This window comes from Lampetra planeri, chromosome 5 (genome assembly GCF_965212315.1).
Source record: "Lampetra planeri chromosome 5, kcLamPlan1.2.h2, whole genome shotgun sequence".
NCBI classification, from domain to species: Eukaryota; Metazoa; Chordata; class Hyperoartia; order Petromyzontiformes; family Petromyzontidae; genus Lampetra; species Lampetra planeri.
Window position 1 is genome coordinate 18,482,502 of NC_136111.1, and position 21,662 is coordinate 18,504,163.

At 46.8% G+C, this 21,662-nt stretch overlaps 1 protein-coding gene across 24 annotated transcripts in view; it reads left to right on the forward strand.

The window, feature by feature from the left end:
- Positions 1-407: 407 nt before the first annotated feature.
- LOC144719079 (CCR4-NOT transcription complex subunit 3-like) overlaps positions 408-21,662 on the forward strand; it is a 32,410-nt gene continuing 11,155 nt past the window's right edge. For 2 of the 24 annotated variants that reach the window (XM_078594873.1, XM_078594884.1), the window contains exons 1-11: positions 408-493; positions 5,880-5,952; positions 12,599-12,666; positions 13,306-13,344; positions 14,158-14,232; positions 16,109-16,198; positions 17,964-18,092; positions 18,840-18,866; positions 19,030-19,098; positions 20,232-20,451; positions 21,210-21,346. In XM_078594873.1, the coding sequence (XP_078450999.1) occupies positions 5,928-5,952; positions 12,599-12,666; positions 13,306-13,344; positions 14,158-14,232; positions 16,109-16,198; positions 17,964-18,092; positions 18,840-18,866; positions 19,030-19,098; positions 20,232-20,451; positions 21,210-21,346 (879 nt within the window). In that variant the 5' untranslated portion in view covers positions 408-493; positions 5,880-5,927. Of the gene's footprint in view, positions 494-540; positions 703-5,299; positions 5,476-5,879; positions 5,953-12,598; positions 12,667-13,305; positions 13,345-14,123; positions 14,233-15,995; positions 16,199-17,963; positions 18,093-18,839; positions 18,867-19,029; positions 19,099-20,231; positions 20,452-21,209; positions 21,347-21,662 lie in introns of those variants that run through there. The other 22 variants (XM_078594867.1, XM_078594879.1, XM_078594888.1 and 19 more) reach the window with 21 other exon arrangements.

The following is a 21,662-nucleotide window of genomic DNA, read 5'->3' on the forward strand; positions in this document are numbered from 1 at the left end:
AGGTCCGGACAAGGTCATGATCCAGTTAATGCTCCAGTCCCGGACTTAGTCCTGCAAAATCCAGGTCCGGATCAGGTCCGAATCCAGTCCGGGTTGCAGACACGATCCGAGTCCCAAAACCGCATCACTACTTCTCACCCCCCCCTCCCCCCTTCTTCTTCCGCCGCCGCTATTCACTATTCTTCCGCCTCCGGCAAGTAGTCCCGACCCACACAACCCCTTCCCCCGTTACAGGAAGCGCCAACTCCGCGCTGTCGCTGGCGACGGCGACTCGGGGAAGTGTCGAAGTCGCTCCGAGTCGCTCGGAGCGGCGATCGCGTCGAATTTCGCGTTACCGCGCGAACGAAACGCGACCTTTTTTTGAGGGGCGGAGGGTGCAGTGGATGGGGGTCGGGGTGAAGGGGAGGGGGGGCGGCGGTGTATCCCTCCGCGCAACAAAAGGTGATGCGGCTCGGGACGCCATCTTGGATCTGTAGCATTAGGTATGCGATTGGTAAGAATATTATTATTATTTTTATTCAATAAAGACGCGATTGCGATTATTCTTACACATTCCGCGTGTGTGCACGCGACGTTTTAAATCACTGCGGTGTGTGTGTGTGTGACGGCGGGTTTTATTTTATTTTATTTACGCGCGCTAACTCGGGGCTTTTTGCAAGACTCTCTCACTCACACAGACGCACAGGCAGATTCTTAATTAATGTGCGTAAAATTATCGCGTGCATCTATAAACATACACACGACGACGGAATTCACGATTCGCGTTCTGTTATAGATTTTGCAAGAGGGTAATTTTGTTGTTGTTTGCGGCGGCGTCGGCGTCGTGGGTGTATATATGTATATCTTTTATTTTGTTGTTACGTGTTTAAAAATATATCATGGCCCCCCTCAACGTGAGGTTGGTGGTGGTGGGTAGCGGGGGTGGTGATGGTGTTGAGGATTGCTGCGTTCCTCGACAACGCGGGCCTCGTGTGTCATCGCAATGTTTACGTCCTCGACTCTTAGGCGAGTGGAACTTGTGAACGATGGTAAAGATGGGAAACCGTGCGCTGTGGTGATGATGATGATGATGCTGATGATGATGATGCTCGCAAACAATAGCAGCGCGCTCCTTTTGTGTTCACCTGGACGTTCGCTCGCCAGCGTTGGGAGGTGGGGGGGAGCGCGTGAACTTGGCACATGAACCTCGGGTACACGTGGGGGGGTGTGAGACGTAGGTGTGTGTTGTGAGTCGGACGTAGGTGTGTTGTGAGGGCAGGTGTATGTGTGGGAGGTGTGTGTCCGTCATAGGTTTGTGTGTGTCGGGCATAGGTGTGTTTGTGGGAGGTGTATGTGATAGGTGTGTGTCGGACATAGGTGTGTGTGGGGGACAGGTGTGTGTCGGAGATAGGTTTGTGTCAGACATGGGTTTGTGTGAGGTGTAAGGCATACATGTGTGTGTGTCTAACATTGTGTGTCAGACATAGGTGCGTGTGAGATATGTGTCTAGCATAGGTGCGTGTGAGAGACATAGGTGTGTATGACAGGTGTGTGTGTCAGACAGGTGTGTGTGAGAGGTGTGTTTGTGTGGAACATAGGTGCGTGTATGTGAGGTATAGGTGTGTGTGTATGTGAGGTATCGGTGTGTGTGAGGTGTGTATGTGAGGTATGTGTATGTGAGGGGTGTGTGTATGTGAGGTATAGGTGTGTGTATGTGAGGTATAAGTGTGTGTGTGTATGTGAGGTACAGGTGTGTGTATGTGAGGAGTAGGTGTGTGTGTGTGTGAGGTATAGGTGTGTGTGTGTGAGGTATAGGTGTGTGTGTGTGAGGTATAGGTGTGTGTGTGTGAGGTATAGGTGTGTGTGTGTGAGGTGTAGGTGTGTGTGTATGTGAGGTATCGGTGTGTGTGTATGTGAGGTGTGTGTGTGTGTGAGGTGTAGGTGTGTGTGTGTGAGGTATCGGTGTGTGTGTGTATGTGAGGTGTAGGTGTGTGTGTATGTGAGGTGGAGGTGTGTGTGTATGTGAGGTGTAGGTGTGTGTATGTGAGGTGTGTGTATGTGAGGTACAGGTGTGTGTATGTGAGGTGTAGGTGTGTGATTTGTGTGTGAGAGGTATGCGTGTATTAAGTCGATTCAGCCTCACATGAGTACCTGTGCGGTGTGTAAACATCTCCACGAGGGAGACAAAGGCGACCGGCGGCGTAGCTATCCACCCACTCCCTCGTGTGCTGTACCGGCCTTCATAGCTACTCACTAACAGCACTTGCCCCAACAGTTTATTCAGGCTATGGGGGGGGGAACTTTATCTTTGATGTGTCAGATGTCTGAGACATAGTTGAGTTTGTGAGAGAAGTGGGTGTGTGTGTGTCAGACGTAGGTGTGTGTGTGCCAGACATAGGTGTGTGTGTTTGACAGGTTTATGTGAGTGAATGGTGTACGTTACATAGGTATATATTGTGTGAGAAAGAGGTGAGTGAGAGGAGTGTGTGTGGGTATGTATGAGAGCTGTGTGCGTCAGACGGAGGTAGGTGCAAGTTTCAAGTTTATTTTACGAGGTGAGAACTGACGATACCACAAGTCTCCTTTACAAGCGACCTGAAGGGACGTTCGTCTCTGCCCGTATGTGGGTGATGATTGTGATGCATGATCCCCAATTGACACAGAAAGGTGGTGTTTGAGAGAGGTGTGAGGTAGGGGTGTGAAAGAGAGGGATAGTGGTGGTGTGAGAGGTGGTGTGTGTGTGTGTCAAGTAAGTTTATGTTGTAGGTGTTTGTATCAGGACTGTGTGTGTGTGTGTTGGATATTGGGGTGTTGCGTTGTGTTTTGGTTTGTGTGAAGTGTATATACACGACAGTGATATGCGTATAATAATGTTGTGTGTCCATGTGTCAGCTACACGTTTTCTATTTGTTGTCTCGGATAGAGTGCACATCATGTATGTGCATACACGTAGGCTTTCGCGACCAATATTATCCATATTAAAGGTGGTTTGGGTTAGATCGCGTAAATATAAATGTGTTCTTAAACCCGCCACCACCTGACAGCCAAAAAGTAAGGGTTTTCACGTTAACAAAACGTGCCAATTTTTTACTATACTCTTTGGTTCTTTCGGTAAATTCAGTTTTTTTTCTTGCTGTGGTTGTCCCACCTGATGACGATTGCTTGCTTGTGTTGTGATCGAAACGTCGTGATCTATTATTTTTCTACCTACGTGACTTTACCGAAAGAACCAAAGAGTATGGATTCCTGCAGTCACGAAAGCTTCAAATCGAATTTGTTAATAGTTCAGCACACCGATGTGTTGGAGAGTAAACCCACAACATTTACGATTCAAGTACGACATTTCGCCAGTAATTACAACTAGAATCATCAAGCGGACATCCAGAGTTGTGGAGAAATCCTCCTAACAAGAACAACTATGGCTGTCTGCCTGATGATGCTGGTTGTAATTATTGGCAAAACGTCGTACTTGGAATTGTAAATGTTTGTGGGTTTACTCTCCAACACACGTGTGCTGAACTGGTAACGAATTGGCATGTTTCGTTTACGTGACAAACCTTACTAATTGGCTGTGTCAGGTGGTGTCTGGTTTAACGACACATTTATATTGACGCGATCTAACCCAAAAACATCTTATGGATGTACGTGCATGATATATTCTCGTAGGTCTGCGATAGGATAGTGAATGTCACGTGTGTGTGCATGGTAGATGGATACATGTTAAATGATTGGGAATGTATGCCATATGTGTGTATTTTGGGTTTGTGTACGTGCATAAGGTTACGTTTGTGTGTGCATTTGCCCAAGTGTGTTATGTGGTTTTCAGGTGTACGCGTGCGTACGTTTGGAGTGTGCATTGTTTGTGATGGGCATTGATGTACATGTGTTTGTTTGCACGTGATAGGCCCATGCATGCGTTTTGTGTGAGAATCTGTAATGTGTATACATGTGCACATGACCAGCCCTTTTGCTGGATGAGGGCCTCTCCACGCACTGTTGGTCGTCGGGGTTATTAGCAAACACTTAAACACGCTGGTCAGTGTGAGTTGATAAAGGTGGATAGCATAGATGGTGGAGCATACTGCAGTACAACATTGCATGTTGCTGCGCTGTCCTCTGTTGACAACATATCTCTGCAGCAGCCTCCTATCGCTCATCCAAGCACTATCCAGGCTCTGTACCGGGTGAGCTTCTCTAATCAGGTGCATTGTGGGTAATTTGTTGATAATTCTTATGAGCACATGCTTTATTTCCAAAAGATTGTAAAAACGGGCATAGGTGGATTTGACGGATGCAGTGATGTGAAGGGGAAGAAAATTTGCATTCGCCTGTACAATTTGTGCGACTTTCAAATATATTTTTGGACTGTTTGATGCAAACACATTTTTTTACGGCATGCAGTTTTCTAAAACACTTTAATGTGTACAGTGTGTACCTATGACGTATATAATACGTTTTAAACAAACGGCATAGGGGCCCGCAAGGAATCGTTTAATTTCAACGCCAGTCATGCAGTCTGTGAATTATTTTTGCCCTACAAACATCTTGATCCCAGCTTTTAAAAGCTATTTGACTTAATAGGATGACCATCTGCTGTCTTTATGCTTGGGTCGTTTTACAAAGCCTTCGTCCCTGTTGGGCCTTTTGCTTTTTTTCTGCACACTGAATTTAAAAGTAAATTAAACTATTGTTTTTATTTGAGTAGTTAAGGCCCACTGAGCGACACGCTCTTTTTTTCAGAAGAGACCTTGCCGCAAATGAGAGCTCGACGAAGTGGCTTATCATCACGTGGAAATATATAGCAGAAAAATACTCTAAAACGCATGTTTAAAAAATTGCGGGAGGAAAACAGGAGGAACCGGAGAAAATCCACGGGGAGAGAGATGCGCAAACTCCAAATATACAGGCGTCAGGGTTAGGATCAAACCCACAACCTTCTGTATACCTGGCCCGGTAGTTAACATCTCGCCACCATGTTGACAGCCTGCCGCCAGCTCTAGCTTTTTGGCCTTGTTATGATATATAATATTTAAAAATGTATGTGTGTTGAGCCAAAGAGAATATCAATTGGAATGTGCATGCTATGTTTGTTTGTTGTAGTACGGAGTAAGACTGATGGCCTTAATCTAAGTTGTCTTGTGGTTGTTGTTGTTGTTGTTTGACTTGCATCCCACTGGGATTTTTGCACACAGCGTTGGTGTACGGTGTTTTTTCTGCAATGTTTTGCTGTCTTTTCTTGGATTTTCTGTTTGCACTTAGTCACATATTCACTTTAATATGTTTTCTTGTTCATGTTTTTGTTTTTTGTTTGTTGCGGTAGGCACCCGATTCAAGAGCCGAATGGCTCACAGGGCTATACCTAATAAATGAACTTGAAGATCTCGGAACCTAAGCTGGATTTAAACCTGGATAAAATACGGACGGGTTGTCAAATTACCCACATGACCCACGTGGGCTTGGTGAAGCCTTCATCCAGCAGTGGGATGACAAAGGGATGTGTGTACATATACATGTTTATTGTGTGTTTGTAATGGCACATGAGACAAACCTTCTTGGCTGATTGTTCGCTCCTGCATACCTTTAAATGTTTGATGTTACGGCCGGGCCGTTACGATATCCGTACACTTGTTTCCCTGCACATCGCTGCTATTGGTGCAGCGGACCGACCGCCGTGCGCTGTGTAGACCGGCCGGAACGCTCATGTCTGGCTCGCGGTGAGCCTTTGTGTTATGTACTGTATGCACGTTGAACTTCTTTCGCACCGTACGTAGCCGACCCCGCTAATCGGAGGAGCCTGGCCGTGACCCACGCCATTCTACGGTGTTTCCACGCCGTGCCGCGCGGCATGTACCCCTCGCTGACAAAGAGCGTGGGCGGGTTTTGCGCGCGCTCTCTCACAGTAGGTGGAGTATGGTGCGGAGCAGCGAGAGATCGTGACGTGAGCAGCGATGGCTGACAAGCGGAAATTGCAAGGTAAGTTGGCGCGACCGCACGACTTTCGAACGGACCGCGTCGTCGTTCGAGCCGGGGGGGTGGTGGTTCACGCCATCACGCCAGTCATCGGCGTGTACGTGACAGAGCCATCTTTGACGCTGTGAGGTGTCAGTATGGTAAATAGGTATCTCTGAGAGACTATTTAAGTATTGGATTTTTAGTGGTGTTTACCTCATGCGTGTCGATTTTTTTCAGGTACCTCAGTTTTCCTTGTGCAAAGAAAAACCTTTCTGAGCTGTTTAATCTTAGCACAAGCAGGACCCTCCGTAAAAGTCTCACGGACCGGTGTGGTGATCACACTTCACCACGCTGGTCAATGCAGGTTGTTGAAGGGGTTTCCACTTTGTACGTATATATGTTGAACTTTTTTCGCACCATACGTAGCCAACCGCGCTCATTGGACCGGGTCTGGTGTCACTCGCCACTAACGTTACCCGTGGCCAGAACTACCTAAGGCACCACCATGCACGCACACATGCCCCCCCCACAACCCTCCGTCGTCCCCATCTTGGATATAAACCATGGTCATAATTATTGTTACTAATTCTTTCTGCACTTCACGGTGTTACAGGGAACAAAACGCCCGCACAATTATTTGCGATAAGCACAGATGGCATGTACAGTGTATGCCTAGCAGCATGAACCGCGCATCACTGCACTCAACGTTTCGGATCGGGCGTCCTGTTATTCTGACACATTTACAAGGATGTTTTTAAAACAGAAGTTGCTGCTGATGGGAGAGCAGCTGGCGAAAGCACAAGCCTCGCGCCTTGAGAATTTTGCACGCGCGCAAAACACAAAGACAGTGATCCCCCGTGTAGCCTTAACAGACTGTTGGGCCAAGTGCTGTTTGCGAGTAGCACCTAAGGAAGGTCGCTCGGCACGGCACGGCACAAGAGAGGATTGGTGGCCAGCACCATGCCTGGCCGCCTTTGTCTCCCAAGTGGCGATGTTTACACACCATGCACCAGGTGCTCATTTGAGGCTAAGTCGACTTAGGGGAGGCTCAGGACCCATTCAGATAATCGTCACTGGTGTTGGCCATGAACAGGACACATACACACATGAAATACGTACACCCTTGTGCAGCTTTCCTCTTCCTGGAGTACATCGGAGCGCTGTGTGTCTTGTAAGCTGTCATCGCACGCCCAAAGGGGGCACAGAGAAATCCCTCGCTCTCGCGTTATATATGGCAGACATTGCCCCCTTCTTATCGCTCTCTAAGATTTCTGAACCTCCTGCTAACGTTCAAGGAACAACAACGTTTGTGTTCATGTGAAATTCCTCACGGATTCATTTAGAGGTGGTCTTTTTTTTATCAGCTTCCTGACATCTGCGCTCCATCTATCAGCTGGTGTACTAACTGCTCTCTTGAGTATATTTCATCTCAAGGGCTGAATTGTTGTTGGGTCAGAATGATCTGTCTTATTTTATATAAGTGGTATGTTCCTGGAAAATAAATGTAATCTTAATTCTGTTGGTCTGTGCACATTCACGCTTAACTGACGTAAAAGTTGCATTTCATTTATCGCGGTGAACTTCGCTGTGTCCAGACACGTTTTTGCAAACACCCGTCGCCCCCACTGATGTCCTCTTCTCCCCCCCCCCCCCAAATGTGTGCAGATACTACTGCCTCTATTGTATGTAGGGTATCTCGGCATATATGCCTGCAAAATAAATTAACATTTTTGGGGGGTGGCGGATGGGCGGGGGTAGTAAAAAAAGTTTGGGGGGTCGACAATTTTTGGTAACCTGTTGGATCAACTATTTACCCCCACACTCGGGGGAGGGTCCAGTTTCTCTAACTTTTTGATTCAGGCCTTCTGAGAGGCTCTTGTAATTTAGTTGACGGAAAAACGGAACGCCGGGATTTAAAAATAGATTGGGATGGTTGGCCAAGTAATTCTCAATTTTGTTTTCATGCGTTCTATGTACCAGATTATGTCCTGATTTTCCTGCATTTCAGGTCTTCTTTGAATTGGATGCTTGTCTCAGTAGGCTCTAACACCTGGTTATTAATATGGGGATTCTTCATTTATCTTCATTTAAGTTTGTGTTAAATCAGTTCTAAACACGTTTACCATTAATTAACACGCTTTATATGTAAAGGAAACCTTCGAGAAAAGTTGCAGAAAGAGAAAAAAAGCACATCAGATTTAATTCGTCAATCAAAATTAATAGTTTCTTGCAACCATATTCAGATACATTGCAGCAAATCGTCAATGTATGAGCCATTGCTAGATGATCGCAGCGCTCAAGTTGTGTAATTACTTTGTGCGTGTTGTGTGCTTGTGGGTGAGTTTCATTTTGTGGGGTTTTCTGTCACCCCGTACGTCTCAAGTGTTCTGTGTGCCTGTCAGTTATGTGAGCGTCGTATTGGCAAGTTCCAATCCTGTGGTTTGGGATAAGTGTTTGCGTTGCGCGTGCGGTTTATTCGTATGTGTTCAGATCAAGTTGTGCGCGTGTGTGCGTGTATGTGTGCGGGGAGTGGTGGTGTAGCGGTTAGCACGCCGCGCTACGAACCTGGCAACCCAAGTGACAATTATGTTAACCGGTCCTGGGCCTCCCCTAGGTCGACTCAGCCTCAAATGATTAAGTGATGTGATGTGTAAACATCGTCACTAGGGGGACAAAGGCGGACGGGCATGGTTGCTGGCTACCCACCCCCTCGTGTAGCATGCCAGCCTTCATAGTTGCTCGCTAACAGCACTTTCCCCAAGTCTGTTAAGGCTATACGGGGGATCTTTGTCTTTTTGTGTGTATGCATGCGCACGGAGTTGGCAAATTTCAACCGTGCGGGTTGTGTTTAGGTCACTTGCTTCTCATGTCTTGGAAGCGCTGCCTGTGTGGTTTGTCCGTACACGTTGGGGTTAAGTTGCACGCGTGCGTCACATGTTGCGTCACACGTTGCTGACGTTGGACTGCCTGCTGTGGGTGGCCCGTAACAACGTCCCTTGTGTGTCTGCTACGTGCACCGGCTGGAGGTTTATGTTGGGTTAAGCTATGTGTGTCTTGTTTGTGAGTGCTGGGTTGGTTTGTGATTCTGAGCAACAAACAATAGTTTGTGCGTTGCCGTAGCTGAACTGTCCCTTTGTCGTCTGAACTGCAACGTTATTCCTCTTTGGCAATAACTGATCGTTATTTAATCATTGTTTTTAATAGTAATATGGAAATTAGTTTGGCTTGTAGTCTGCAGTATAGTGTTGCAACAAGTTGTATGTATGTTGAACTTCTTTCGCACCGTACGTAGCCAACCGTGATGAATATAATCGGAGTTGCGTGGGAAGGACAACAAACTAAATACAGAAAGCAGTTCTAAAGAAGTGATAAAAGTTGACTTGCTAATTCATCAGTGTCCTTTATTTAACAAGGTGAGTGCCCATTGAGAGTTGTTATATTTTTGACAGGAGAGACCGAGAAAACCATGGGGTCACAAGGATACACATTTTAACAGTTAATAATTATATTATAAAATGCATTATAATATAGCACTCCACACTGAATCCTACAGTTTTGCTTTTGCGGTGAATCATAATACAATTATATTTATATTGTTTACCGAGTTGCACATGTGTAATTATTCTCAGGGTTGGGTTAAGAGTAAACGCATTTCAACACATAATACACACCTTGCTGTGTACGTCTAAATAAATGATGTAAGTGTGAAACGATGTATGTAGCACACAGTGAGTAGTGGAGGGAGAAAGATTGGCATAAAGAAAGTCTGAAATTCTCAAATAAAGGGGCAATATTGTTTTCAGACCAAAGAATTGCCTTGGAAAAAGGAGCAACTTCCCATCGTGTATAGACTTAATGCGTAGTCTCGGGACTATAGGATGCTCCAGAAAGTAAGATGCACCACAAGTTTGTGCCCTATTGTAAACACAGTTTTAGAAATCTGGTTTGCACCTCCACCTTTTGCTTTAAACTACCGGGGCGGGGTGGGGCAGGAGGGGGAAGGGAGTATCTTGTAATATGGAGAATAGGGTCGTAATGGCATTTGGGATTCCCCCCCCCCCCCCCAATTTGTTTTGGGGAGGGAATCAAATTACCCCAGAAAAATCTACGCGTATGAGGGCATTACAGGGCAAAGGGTCAAATACAACGGTGAAGAAAATAAAGAAGGCTATTTCTGGCGTAGGTCATTTGGGTTCAAAGTCAATGCACATATTATCAGAGCATGTTTGTTTACATGTTTTGCCACAAGTATGTATGGTCAATGTAGACGTAATGTGTATCTATTTGGTGTTTGAACATCAAATGCCTGCTTTTTTTTATTGCCAGAAAGGCTAACCCCTATCTTTTTTTTTACTCCATAATATTTATACTGTACTGGCAAAAAGGTCGCGTAGATATCAACGTCCCATACAGATGGGTTAATGAACACACCACCAGGCTCCTTCTCATCTGTTAGGCCAATATCAGTCTCACAAAACGATGTCACCTACCAACACTTGCCCACGCTTGGCTTAAGAATATGAAAATGCAATCAATGGTACGATGGCGGCACGCGGGGAGAGAGAGGGAAAGAGAGAGACAAAGGAAGTTAGTGTTCGCTGAAGTTAAAGGGAGAGGGAGCAGGAGATAAAAATCACGAGATCAGAGGAATGTTCGCTAATTACTAAGCAATGCACAGACGTTTTGAAATGCATTACGTAGCAGTCACGTGATGCGTAGCAGGTGCACAACCCATCCCTCTGGTCAGTAAGAAAAACGAATCTCCCTTTTCATAAATATAACCACACACATAATAGTATTTCCGGCAGACAGTAATTTCCCTGCCGTGTGTTTTTTTTTAAGACCCAATTCCTTCCCTTGCTCCCTCCATACCTCCCTCCTCTCCTGGCCTGGCCACCCCGGATGGCTGGATTTGTGGCAATCGGTACAGGCGGTGCGTAGGGGATGCCTTCGGATAAATCACCCTTTATTAACGTGTCGCCACGGGCGGAGCTGTAAATCTCGCTGCGGGGCTGCGTGGTGTTAAAAGAGCCATTTGTATAAAAGGCCAATGAGTGGGGTGAATTGCACACATTGCAGCCCCCCACACACACACACAAGTCTCCCAACAACCAATCCGTTGAATGCCAGATCCGACACATTGTATGTATCTTCTTGGTTCTTTCGGTAAAGTCGCGTTGTGGCCGAAACGTCGTGATAATTATTTAATTATGTTTTATTTTTATTATTTTATTATTTCCCTTCTACGTGACTTTACCGAAAGAACCAAGAAGATGAATCCCTGCAGTCACGAAAGCTTTAAATCGAAACATTGTATGTATGTCTGTTGAACTTCTTTTGCACAATTATGCAGCCAACCGTGCTAATCGAAGGTGTGGGAGAAGGACGACATAATAAACACGAAAAGCAGTTCTAACGAAATTATTATTTTTATTTAGATTTAAGAGTGCATAGCTCCACAGTGGCTTCCTAATATCGGAAGGAAGAGCGTTCCAGACGGCCGCAGAAGCGCATCTGAAAGCGCGCGTTGCGGTGACCATCATTGTTCAACCGTTAGCCAAAAGCCGTCGTAGGGAGTAAAAGCCGCTCTATGAACCATCTGGCAGCGCCGCACGCCTCGATGTGAACGACTCGGAGGTCATGTTGATGAATCGTGCAAGGATGACAGCCCAGAGTCACTTGCTTGCCAGGAGCTGTGGCATGGATGTGAGAAAAAATGTACAGTGATCCCTCGTTTATCGCGGTTAATGGGGACCGGAACCCCTCGAGATAGGTGAAAATCCGCGAAGTAGGATTGGCCCCCTAGGAATTTCCGTATATGTTTGTGTGGGTACCAGAATGTTTAAAATATGTATATTTATACTTTATATATATATATTTTACTTAAATCTATTTAATTATAAAACCTTAATATTATACACTCTCTCTCTCATACGATACGTATTATGGTGTTCTACACTCACCAATGACAGTAGTATCTTGAGACTTGACTCCAGTAATGACGATGACGACCATGACAATGACAATGATGACGATGACAGACCTGTGCAGTTCGATGAATGTGATGATGAATGATGATGATGATAGTGTTACTGCACAGGTATAATGAGGCCTTTAAATCAGTTCGAAAAATCCGCGATGCACTGAGGCCGCGAAACTTGAACCGCGAAGTGGCGAGGGATTACTGTATTAGAATTCAAACTGTCGGTTTGATTCTACAGTTCTCCTGTAACGCGTGTTTTTATAACACGAATTGGATATAACGCGATGGATGTGTTAGGGAACATATTTTTTGTATAACGCGGATGCGATTTGGATATGACGCGATTTGAGTGAATGGAACTACGTCGCGCAAGCAGGAATAAGCGGTTGCACGGCTGCCGAATCGAACACGGGTCGCCAGGTTCACAGTGCGGTGAAACTTAATCGCACTGACACACGCAGAATATGCTTGCCAAAATAATAATAATAATTTCTCCCACGTCTGATTCTGTGTATATATATTTTGATGATAAGAATGGGTTTCAGCCAGTCCATGCCATCATCGTTAGATGCCTACCATGCATGAATACGTACGCGAAATATATCCCAGCCTTAAACCGTAGCTCACTGGTTCGACGTGTTGCAGAACGAAATCAGCTGCGTGTTTACCTCGTGCGGGGTGCAGGAGAGATAGAGCGCTGTCTAAAAAAGGTCTGCGAGGGCGTGGAGATGTTTGAAGACATCTGGCAGAAGGTAAAGCTCTGCCCCTACATCTTCCCCTCAACACACGGGGGTCCGCATCACCCACATCCGCACCTTTTTGAGGTTCCGTACGTACGTGTGTGTGTGTATGTTGAACTTTTTTCGCACCGTACGTAGCCAACCGTGCTAGTCGGGGAGGGGGTGGGGTGCGGGGGGTGTTGAACCTACGGCTCGCGGGCTGAATACGGCCCACTACTTCATCGCCCGCAGTCACATGAGGCCTTCAACTTTAGTACTACCCATAAATCCAAGCAGCTTGGCTGCACTAATCAAGGTACTAGAGGGGCATATTTTCTACCCCACAACACTGTCTTGTTAATTTAGAATGCAACCACTTTTAAAGGTGCCTCTTGCGGTGACAGAAGGGACTTGGGATGTGTTAATGTGTGACCCTCGGCAAAAAAAAAGCTTCCCCACCCCGCTTATCAAGGAAAACACAGAAACAAACAGCTGGATGTAATGTAGACATTGATCTTAAGATGCTTTGTTTGTGAATTTAAAAAAACCTGTAAAGTTATGGCCTGACACGCTGCTGTCGCTTTGATGTCACTTGAGGTGTGACGATATTTGTAGATGTTGCTACGGCTCGCCCGACCATAACTTTAAATGCTTTTTGTCTCATTAATGAAGATTCAGACCTCTTGTCGGACTCCTGCTCACACGTCCGAGGTGCATATCCACACGCCATAGACACCTGTTTGTTTTTTGGGGTTTTGTTTTCCTCTAACTTAATTGTAACGGCCTCATGCGCCCGCTGTCCCCATGGGAGAGCGGACCGGATGAAATCGTTTTGTTTGCGTCGTCAATGAGAGAGCTTCACCTTTGTCAATAAGTAAATAATGAAGCCGTCTCTTGTAGACTGGAGGTGCGAGTTTTGTTGTAAAAGACATGAGCTCTCACTGATTCCAATTGGCTGTTTTCCTGGCTTCACAGACTTTTAATTGGATGTGACCTCAGCTGACTCGACTGTCAATGGTCGGAACTTCAAGCCAACGAGCACTTATTGATCCGACCTCAATCTAACAGTTTGATCTAATTTGCCTGCCTGTGTTCCGCGACGCTCTCTAACAAACTTTATGCACCACCCTCGGTTTGATGAGACATTTGCCAACCAACTATTTGTTGTTAATCCACTGCTGGACAATGGCCTCCCCTACACCCTGCGGGTTACGAAGGTTCCCCTTGACCCCCACTTCGCCGCGCCGGTCACAGTGTGTGTTGAGCGTCGTCGCGAGAGAGCCCGACCCAAACCTATATCTCCATTTCAGAATCGGAATGTGTGTTTATGCTGGAGCTATGAAGCTTTTTTTTTAAACGAGCCCCCCCGTCTCTCTAATATAGACTCCGACGTGCCTTGTGGTCTCACTATTAACGGACTCGCGTGGACCCCCGGCTGAACTGCGCGCGTCTCTCCGTAACGTGAACGCACGTCGCTGATACCCTGCGTTGTCTCTGAAATTTTATGCCGGCGACAAAACCCAGGTGCACAATGCGGCCAACGCGAACCAGAAGGAGAAGTACGAGGCCGACCTCAAAAAGGAGATCAAAAAACTGCAGGTGAGCGCCGCGAGCTGCCAACTCCAGCCCCCCCCTCCACCCCCTCCTCGTCAGTTTAACACGTAGTGGCAGCGCTTTCGCAACCAATATTATCCATAATGCAGGTTTTTTTTTGCGTAACTATGAATGTGTCGTGAAATCCTCCACCAGATTCGTTCGGTTTGTCACGTAAACAAAATATGCCCATTAGTTACTAGTTCAGCACACCGGTTGTGTGTTGGAGAGTAAACCCACAACATTTACAATTCGAGTACCGTGACTTTTCATCGGTGATTACAACAACCAGCCTCATCAGGCGACGACCAGAACTGTGGAGAAATCCTCCTCTTCTTGGTTATTTCGGTAAAGTCACGTAGAAGGGAAATAATAAAATAATAAAAATTTTACATAATAAAATGATTCTCACGACGTTTCGGCCACAACGCAAGCAGCCGTCCTCAGGTGAAGAACAGGTCTGTCGGGAAGACAGCGTCTGAATGAAACACCCCAGGCTTGGAGCGTATATTTAAGCTGGGTTGGAGGGGGAAGAGAGCCTTGACAAAAGAATTTGCATATCAAGAGAAATCCTCCTGTTTCTGTCTTAAATAGAGGGGGTGAATGTGATGTCGGCCGCTTGCTCGAGACACGTCTCGATTTGTCATCACGAGTCTCTCCCCACCCCCCTCCTTTTCTGTCTTGTAACGCGCGATGACAACGGACTATGAGAGAATCGCTGATCGTACGGACGTTAGCCAATCGCGAGAAAGAGGGGCGACGTTTCACGCGACGCTTTTTACCAACCGATGGGGATTTGCTCGATCCGTAAATCTCTTGCCAATGAACCGACGCAGCGATTATCCCTCGACGAATCTATGCTCAGAACAATGCTGTCGGATCGACTGTGAGCAGAATCGATACGATATCGACACCTCGATTCAAGGTTCCACAAGACCATATATGGGCAGAGACCGGCAACGCCACGCCAACATCCACATATGGACTGATTGGTGATTTCGTCGGGTATTTCACAGCTCCCGTAGAGTCTCGCGGCTGCAGGTTTTTAGTAGGAATCGGTTGCAGGCAGCGTGCGTTTTTTGTGAAGCGATTGGTTCGCACACTCACAATTCGATGTGTGTATCGTGAGCGTGATCGTCGATTCAAATCAACAAAGGATTTACCGTTATGCCCCTTACGCTCATCAGGGATCGCTGCTTCTAAAATAAATCGGAGATTTTATTTTTCGATTTAAAGCTTTCGTGACGGCAGGGATTCATCTTCTTGGTTCTTTCGGTAAAGTCACGTAGAAGGGAAGTAATAAAATAATAAAAATAAAACATAATAAAACAACGCGTTGTGGCCGAAACGTCGTGAGAATTATTTTATTATGTTTTATTTTTATTATTTTATTACTTCCCTTCTACGTGACTTTACCGAAAGAACCAAGAAGATAAATCGGAGAGTTATGTCTTCGTATTTCCCATGAAAAGTAGGGAATATTCCCACTGTTAATACAAATAAAAGGTTCTATTTTCTCTGCGTCTCAAATGTGTTTTTTAAATGTCAACACCTGGGATCTATTTGAAATAGGTGTATGGTCATTATATCAAACCTATTGGTTTTGCAATTTTTTGTTACTCATAATTAGCACATTCCAGAGAAGAAGAACATTATTAAAAACCCATTGCCCTTGTTGTTGGACAAACATAATTAGCTTCCTATTTTTATTTTTAAACTTGGCAGCCTTACACGTTTGTAAAAAGAATGTTTCTTGTTTTTTTCCGCAGAGATGAGCTCTTGCACTGCGAGGTGGGTTCTGCAGCAGCGAGTGACGTTCAATGTGTACGCGCTTGCGTGCCTGCTTGCGTGCGTGCTTGCGTACGTGTGTGTGTGGCTGCAGAGGTTACGGGACCAAATCAAGACATGGGTGGCCTCCAATGACATCAAAGACAAGCGGCAGCTGTTGGAGAACCGGAAACTCATAGAGACGGTGTGCCACCGATGTGGCCTGGCGGCCCCGGATAATAAACCAATCAAAATCCCAGCGGATACGCTCAGGCCTTTGCTCTGATTGGTCGAGACTTGAGTGTGAACGGTATCCGATTGGTTGAGATTTCTTCGTAAAGAGACTTCAGTCGGCAGAGATTAATTTGTAAGGATCTGATTGGCTGAGAAGTTTTGTCTGATCTTACGTGTTGAAAGCGCAGTGTAACTTTATTCTGTTTGGCTACAACCTTGTGTCCTCATTGATTTTGATTGTGTCCGACCTGAGTCTTTACAGTTTCTGGTTGTTCAGGACCTCAATCTAAAGGACTGATCAATTGAAGCATTGGTCTAATGGTCTCTGGCCAAGATTTCTGTCTCAGCAGACTTTTAATTGGCTGAAACCTTGGGCTTCCCATGCTGAATGTGGGCTGCCTGTGCATGAATGAATATGTGTGCGCATGTGTGTTTTTGTGTGTGTGTGTATATATGTAGTGAGTTCAACTGAGTCGCAGACGTACTCTTTGGAGGCAACACATTTATTGATATCAACACAAAGGGGTAACTGCTCGTTAACCAGATAACAACCTATGCTGGTGGACCCCCAGGCTAACTGCACTAATCACACTGGGAGTAGCTAAAACGGACAGGACCCCAGCTTGGCGCCAGGTCCACGTGTTGGTGACTCTTCTCTGACTTAGAACGTACTTTCTTCAGGATAACAACAGCAGCCGATCCCTCTCGGGGACCCGGCTTCTATCCTCTGGTGTGACTGGCTCCGCCTTTAGCCACGACCACCTTCGATAACCCTCAAGCAGGATCTTGGCCCTGACACGTGACCACCCATAGCCCCCACCTGGGGGCCCTGTGTAGACTTTACCGGTCACGTGTCCTTCGAGGTTAACCAGAGTGCCATGGCTCTTAGTAACCCCATTCCCATAGCCGGCACTTTCACACCCTATCCTGTAGAGCGTGGTGCCATCCAGCACTGTCAGACAGCGCTCACCGAGCCCCTCTAGGGCCGGTACTGCACCCACATATACGTGGTGTCCACGATGTCAATACATTACACAGCGACATCCGCAATGTCTCTAAATATATATATAATATCTGAGTGTAATTTTATATGTGGGGAGTGTGGGGAGCGGTAGTGTCGTGGTTAGCGCGCTGCTCTACAAAACCTGGCGACCCAAGTTCGATTCCCGCTCTTGGCCAACACCAGTGACAATTATCTGAATTGGTCCTCGGCCTCCCCTAGCGGTGTGTGTGTATTTGGTCGACTAAGCCTCAAATGAGTACCTGGTGCAATGTGTAAACATTGCTACTTGGGAGACAAATGTGGCCGGGCGTGGTGCTTGCCACTCACCCCCTCGTGCGCTGTACCGGCCTTCATAGGTGCTTGCCAACCGTGCTTGCTTCTACAGTCTTTAACGTTATACTGGGGAGCTTTGTACTTTTACATGTGCGTTCATGCACCACTCGTGTGTGTGTGTGTATATGTGTGCAATGGTTGCACAGTTATTTTTTTCCAGTGACCTGTGTTCAATTCCTAGCCACAGCTGACATCAGTCTCAAGTAGCGTATTAATCTGTCTTGGGTCTCCCAATAGGTCAACCCAACCGTAACTGAATGCCTGGTGCGGTGTTGACAAAAATATCATCTCCTTGTGCACCAGGCCAAACGTAATGGGTGCTCGCTGACAGCACTCGCCCCAACAGTCTCTTTGAAGGCTATATGGTGGAACGGTGTGTTTTATGTGCACGTGCGTGTAGCAAATGGAGAGGTTTAAGGTGATTGAGCGGGAGACGAAGACCAAGGCGTACTCCAAGGAAGGCCTAGGCCTTGCTGCCAAGGTGGACCCAGCTCAGCGGGAGAAGGAGGACATTTGTCAGTGGCTGGCCGTGAGTTTCACTTCCGTATTGTATCATTAGCTTTTGTGCTTTCTACCCTCGTTGTGTCTTGTGAGGTGTTAGGCCAGGAAAGCAACATCTAAGTAAATGGGAGATGAGTGAGTGGTGCACATGTCATGTTGGGTTCGGATGGAGGTTTTCTCGAGATAAATGCAGACGATACATTACGTTGCTTAAAAAGAAAATGAAACATTTTATACGTTTGTTGGGATTTAAATCACTTGTTTGGTAAATTGGTTAATTTGAGTGGAAAGCAAGACCTCGATATTTGGTTAACATTCCCTTCCTCGGGTTTATATTATTTAAGGTTTGTTACTTCATGTGTTGTTTTGGCAAACTACTCATGTGCCAAGTGTTTGTCCTGAATTACTTCTTTAAAATGTGGCTTCTTGTATCTCGCGATTTGCGTGTTGACCGATGTTAGTTTTTGTCCGATTTTAAAACAAAAACTAACGGCATCTCCATCACCAGCAATCGTCCGGCAGTGTGTGTCCTCTAATTCCATCAACGGGCGTTGTGCCTTCCATTTTAGTCGTCACAGTTTAAAGAATGCTCAATGTCTGAACGGTCACCTTTAATAATTTGTAAAACAAAGCATTGCATTTGTGGCCACACTAAGGCGACGCTGCCGAAATAATTCCGTCTCTAGCTCGCGTAAAACGAGCGGACGTAAAATGAAAGAATAACAGGCCCACCTGCCTACTCGCTTCTAATCCAAATAAACGCATTGTTTTGCAGAACACCATTGACACACTCAACATGCAGGTAAGAGCGTCGCCCACGCCCTGAGTTCGGTTTGAACACGCAAAATAAAACAACAAAAATAAAGGGCTTTAAATTGCGGAGAGTGAGCGGCTATTTTCTTAGACAAGCGTCGCTCACCTCCTCCCCCCTCCCCCCCTGGGTGTTCCGTCTGTCCTACTGGTAGGTGGACCAATTTGAAAGCGAGGTGGAGTCGATATCGGCACAGACGAGGAAAAAGAAAGCGGAGAAAGAGGTGAGCAATGTCCGGATCCGTTGGTCCCATCCTAGCTCGCTTACGCCAGGCTCGCAGGGGTTTTTTTAACGCGATGGTCGGATAAGATGGAAGCGAGAGGCGTGCTTGGGTTCCCCCCTTTTTCATGTGATCAGAGACTTTTCAAATGACTCGAAACGCTCGAGAAAAAACAACGACCCCGAAGCGCGTTACGCCACGGAACGCACGCAGGCATGTGCTCTATTTTACGCGGCGCTGCTGTCCTCTTTGAGGTTTGCTCGATCTTCCGCCGCTGCATTGAAATTTCCTCATTTGTGCGTTTCATCTTTTGGAAAATAGCTCTTGGAAAAATTGTAAAATTTCACGAACGTTCGCGTGTTCGCTGTTGGTTCGTTTTTCTTTGCCGACAAAGAGTACGTCACACCCTCGTTTAGTTAATTTTTTTTATCCCTGGGCTTTGTGGCCGTGTTCTTGTTGTTCTAATTACAATACTATGTTATTGTTATTATTATTTATGCGTAACTTAACCCGAACCAAACTCTCCTGCTAATACTCATTTATTTTCCTTTGCATCCTTGTTTCCGTTTAGGGTTTTGTGTTTTTTGGGGGCGTCTCGACATTAAATGTTCCGACGTAACTACGATCAAGTGCAACTCCCCGGTCAAGAGCAGTGTGATGAACCTCAATCGCTGGGGTGGGGGGTGTGGAGAAGGGGGTCACCCAGTTGAATAAGGGATGGCGGTCATACAAGCTAGAGGTCCAGCCTTTGGGTTGCGGGGTTGGTGAATCACACAGACATCAACATGTGCCTGAGACACTCAACCCTGCGAGGGATACGGGTTGGTGGGGTTGTGAGGGATCGCCTAGTAGACAGCTGTACAGCCCAAGTAGGTTGTTGCCCTGTCGGTGTAGTGCGTAAGAGTTACACCGCCCCATACGAGTGGGTTTTCTCCAGGAACCCCACCCGCCCCCTGCAGATTTGTCCAAACGTCCCGAGCAGGACCCTCTCGAAAGCATGCCTCGAGACTCAGCCGAGGCGTTAACGTGTTAAAACAAAGGACTATTACGATCATTACTATTATTTCAGCGTTAGCGTTTGGTTCCCCCCCCCCAACCCCCGCTGCCTCCTCCTCCTTGCCTTGTGTGTTGTGTAGAAGCAGGACAGGCTAGAGGAGCTGAAGAGGCACATTGAGAGGCACAGGCACCACATACGAATGCTAGAGACGCTCTTGCGGATGCTGGACAACAGCACGATAGACGTTGACTCCATCAAGAAGATTAAGGACGACGTGGAGTACTACGTCGATTCCTCGCAAGACCCAGACTTCGAAGAAAACGAATTCCTTTACGATGACATCGACATGGAGGACATCAGTGAGTGCAACTTGACCACTTCCTTTTCGTCCTGCTTGTTCTTTTTTTTTGGTTGCTTTCGTAATCGTCGTTTGGCTTTGTGCGTTAATTTTATCCTGCGTGTTTGGTTCACTGTGAGAATGCAACGCGACCGCGGCACTTAGCCGTGAGTGGTTTTATCTTGTTGGCTCCTACAGGATGATGATGTTGATGGTGTAGTGGTGGTGGCCTTGACACCACGTAGTGATTTGCAGTGGTTCCTTAAATAATCTACCTTGTCTGGCTACCTCGGTGTGTGAAGAGCCCTTGTCAGCGTATCAGCCGCGTTCACGATTTGGCAATTAAAACAAAGTTTTTACCATGCGGTTACGTGACGTGGGAGCACGATATGCGCCCCGCAATTTATTTTCTTAACTCCCTCACTTCACTCCCTCCCCACACTCCTGTCCTCCCCACACTTGTCTACTTCCCAACACTCCTCACCTCCCCACACTCCTCCCCAACCCCTTCTCACCACGCTGTTCTCCCTACACTCCCTGTGCTCCTCCCCACACTCCCCCCTGTCCTCCCCATACTCCTTCTCACACTGCTCCCATTCAACACACTCCTCTCTTCCCCCAAACTCTTCTCTCCACGCTGCTCTTCCTTACACTTGTCACACGCCTTGCCTCAACCACACTCCTCCCCACACCTGTCTCCTGCCCAACACTGCTCCCCTCCTCCTTGCGCACTCTCCCTCCTCGTCGTCACACACGCATTCTCCTTCGTCCCCTCCGCAGCGCAAGCGGCGTTGATGGCGACATCCCCTGGCAGTAACAGTATCACGGAGGAGGATTCACTGCAGTTTAACAGCTCGCCAGCGTCAAGCCCCAGCAGCTCACCGCTCCCTGCCAGCCCCGGCGCCCTCCTGGCCATGGTACGTTCCATGCAACCCCCTGGCCCCACCCCGCGCCACCGTGTTATTTGCCTCGCCTGGTACGCAGGAGGTCGTGGGTTCGGTCCCGACCATGCTGACACCTGTTTATTTGGAGTTTGCGTGTTCTCTCTCTCTCTCTCCCTGTGGTGGCATGGATTTTTCTCCGGGTCCTCCGGTTCTTTTCTCCCTCCACGTTTAGAAACGTGCACTTAGAGAGTTATTTGGCGCTTGTAAATTTCCACGTGATGAACCAATTCGTTGCGCTATCACTTGTGGCCATGTCGCTTCTGAAAAAGAGCTACATAGCTCACTGGGC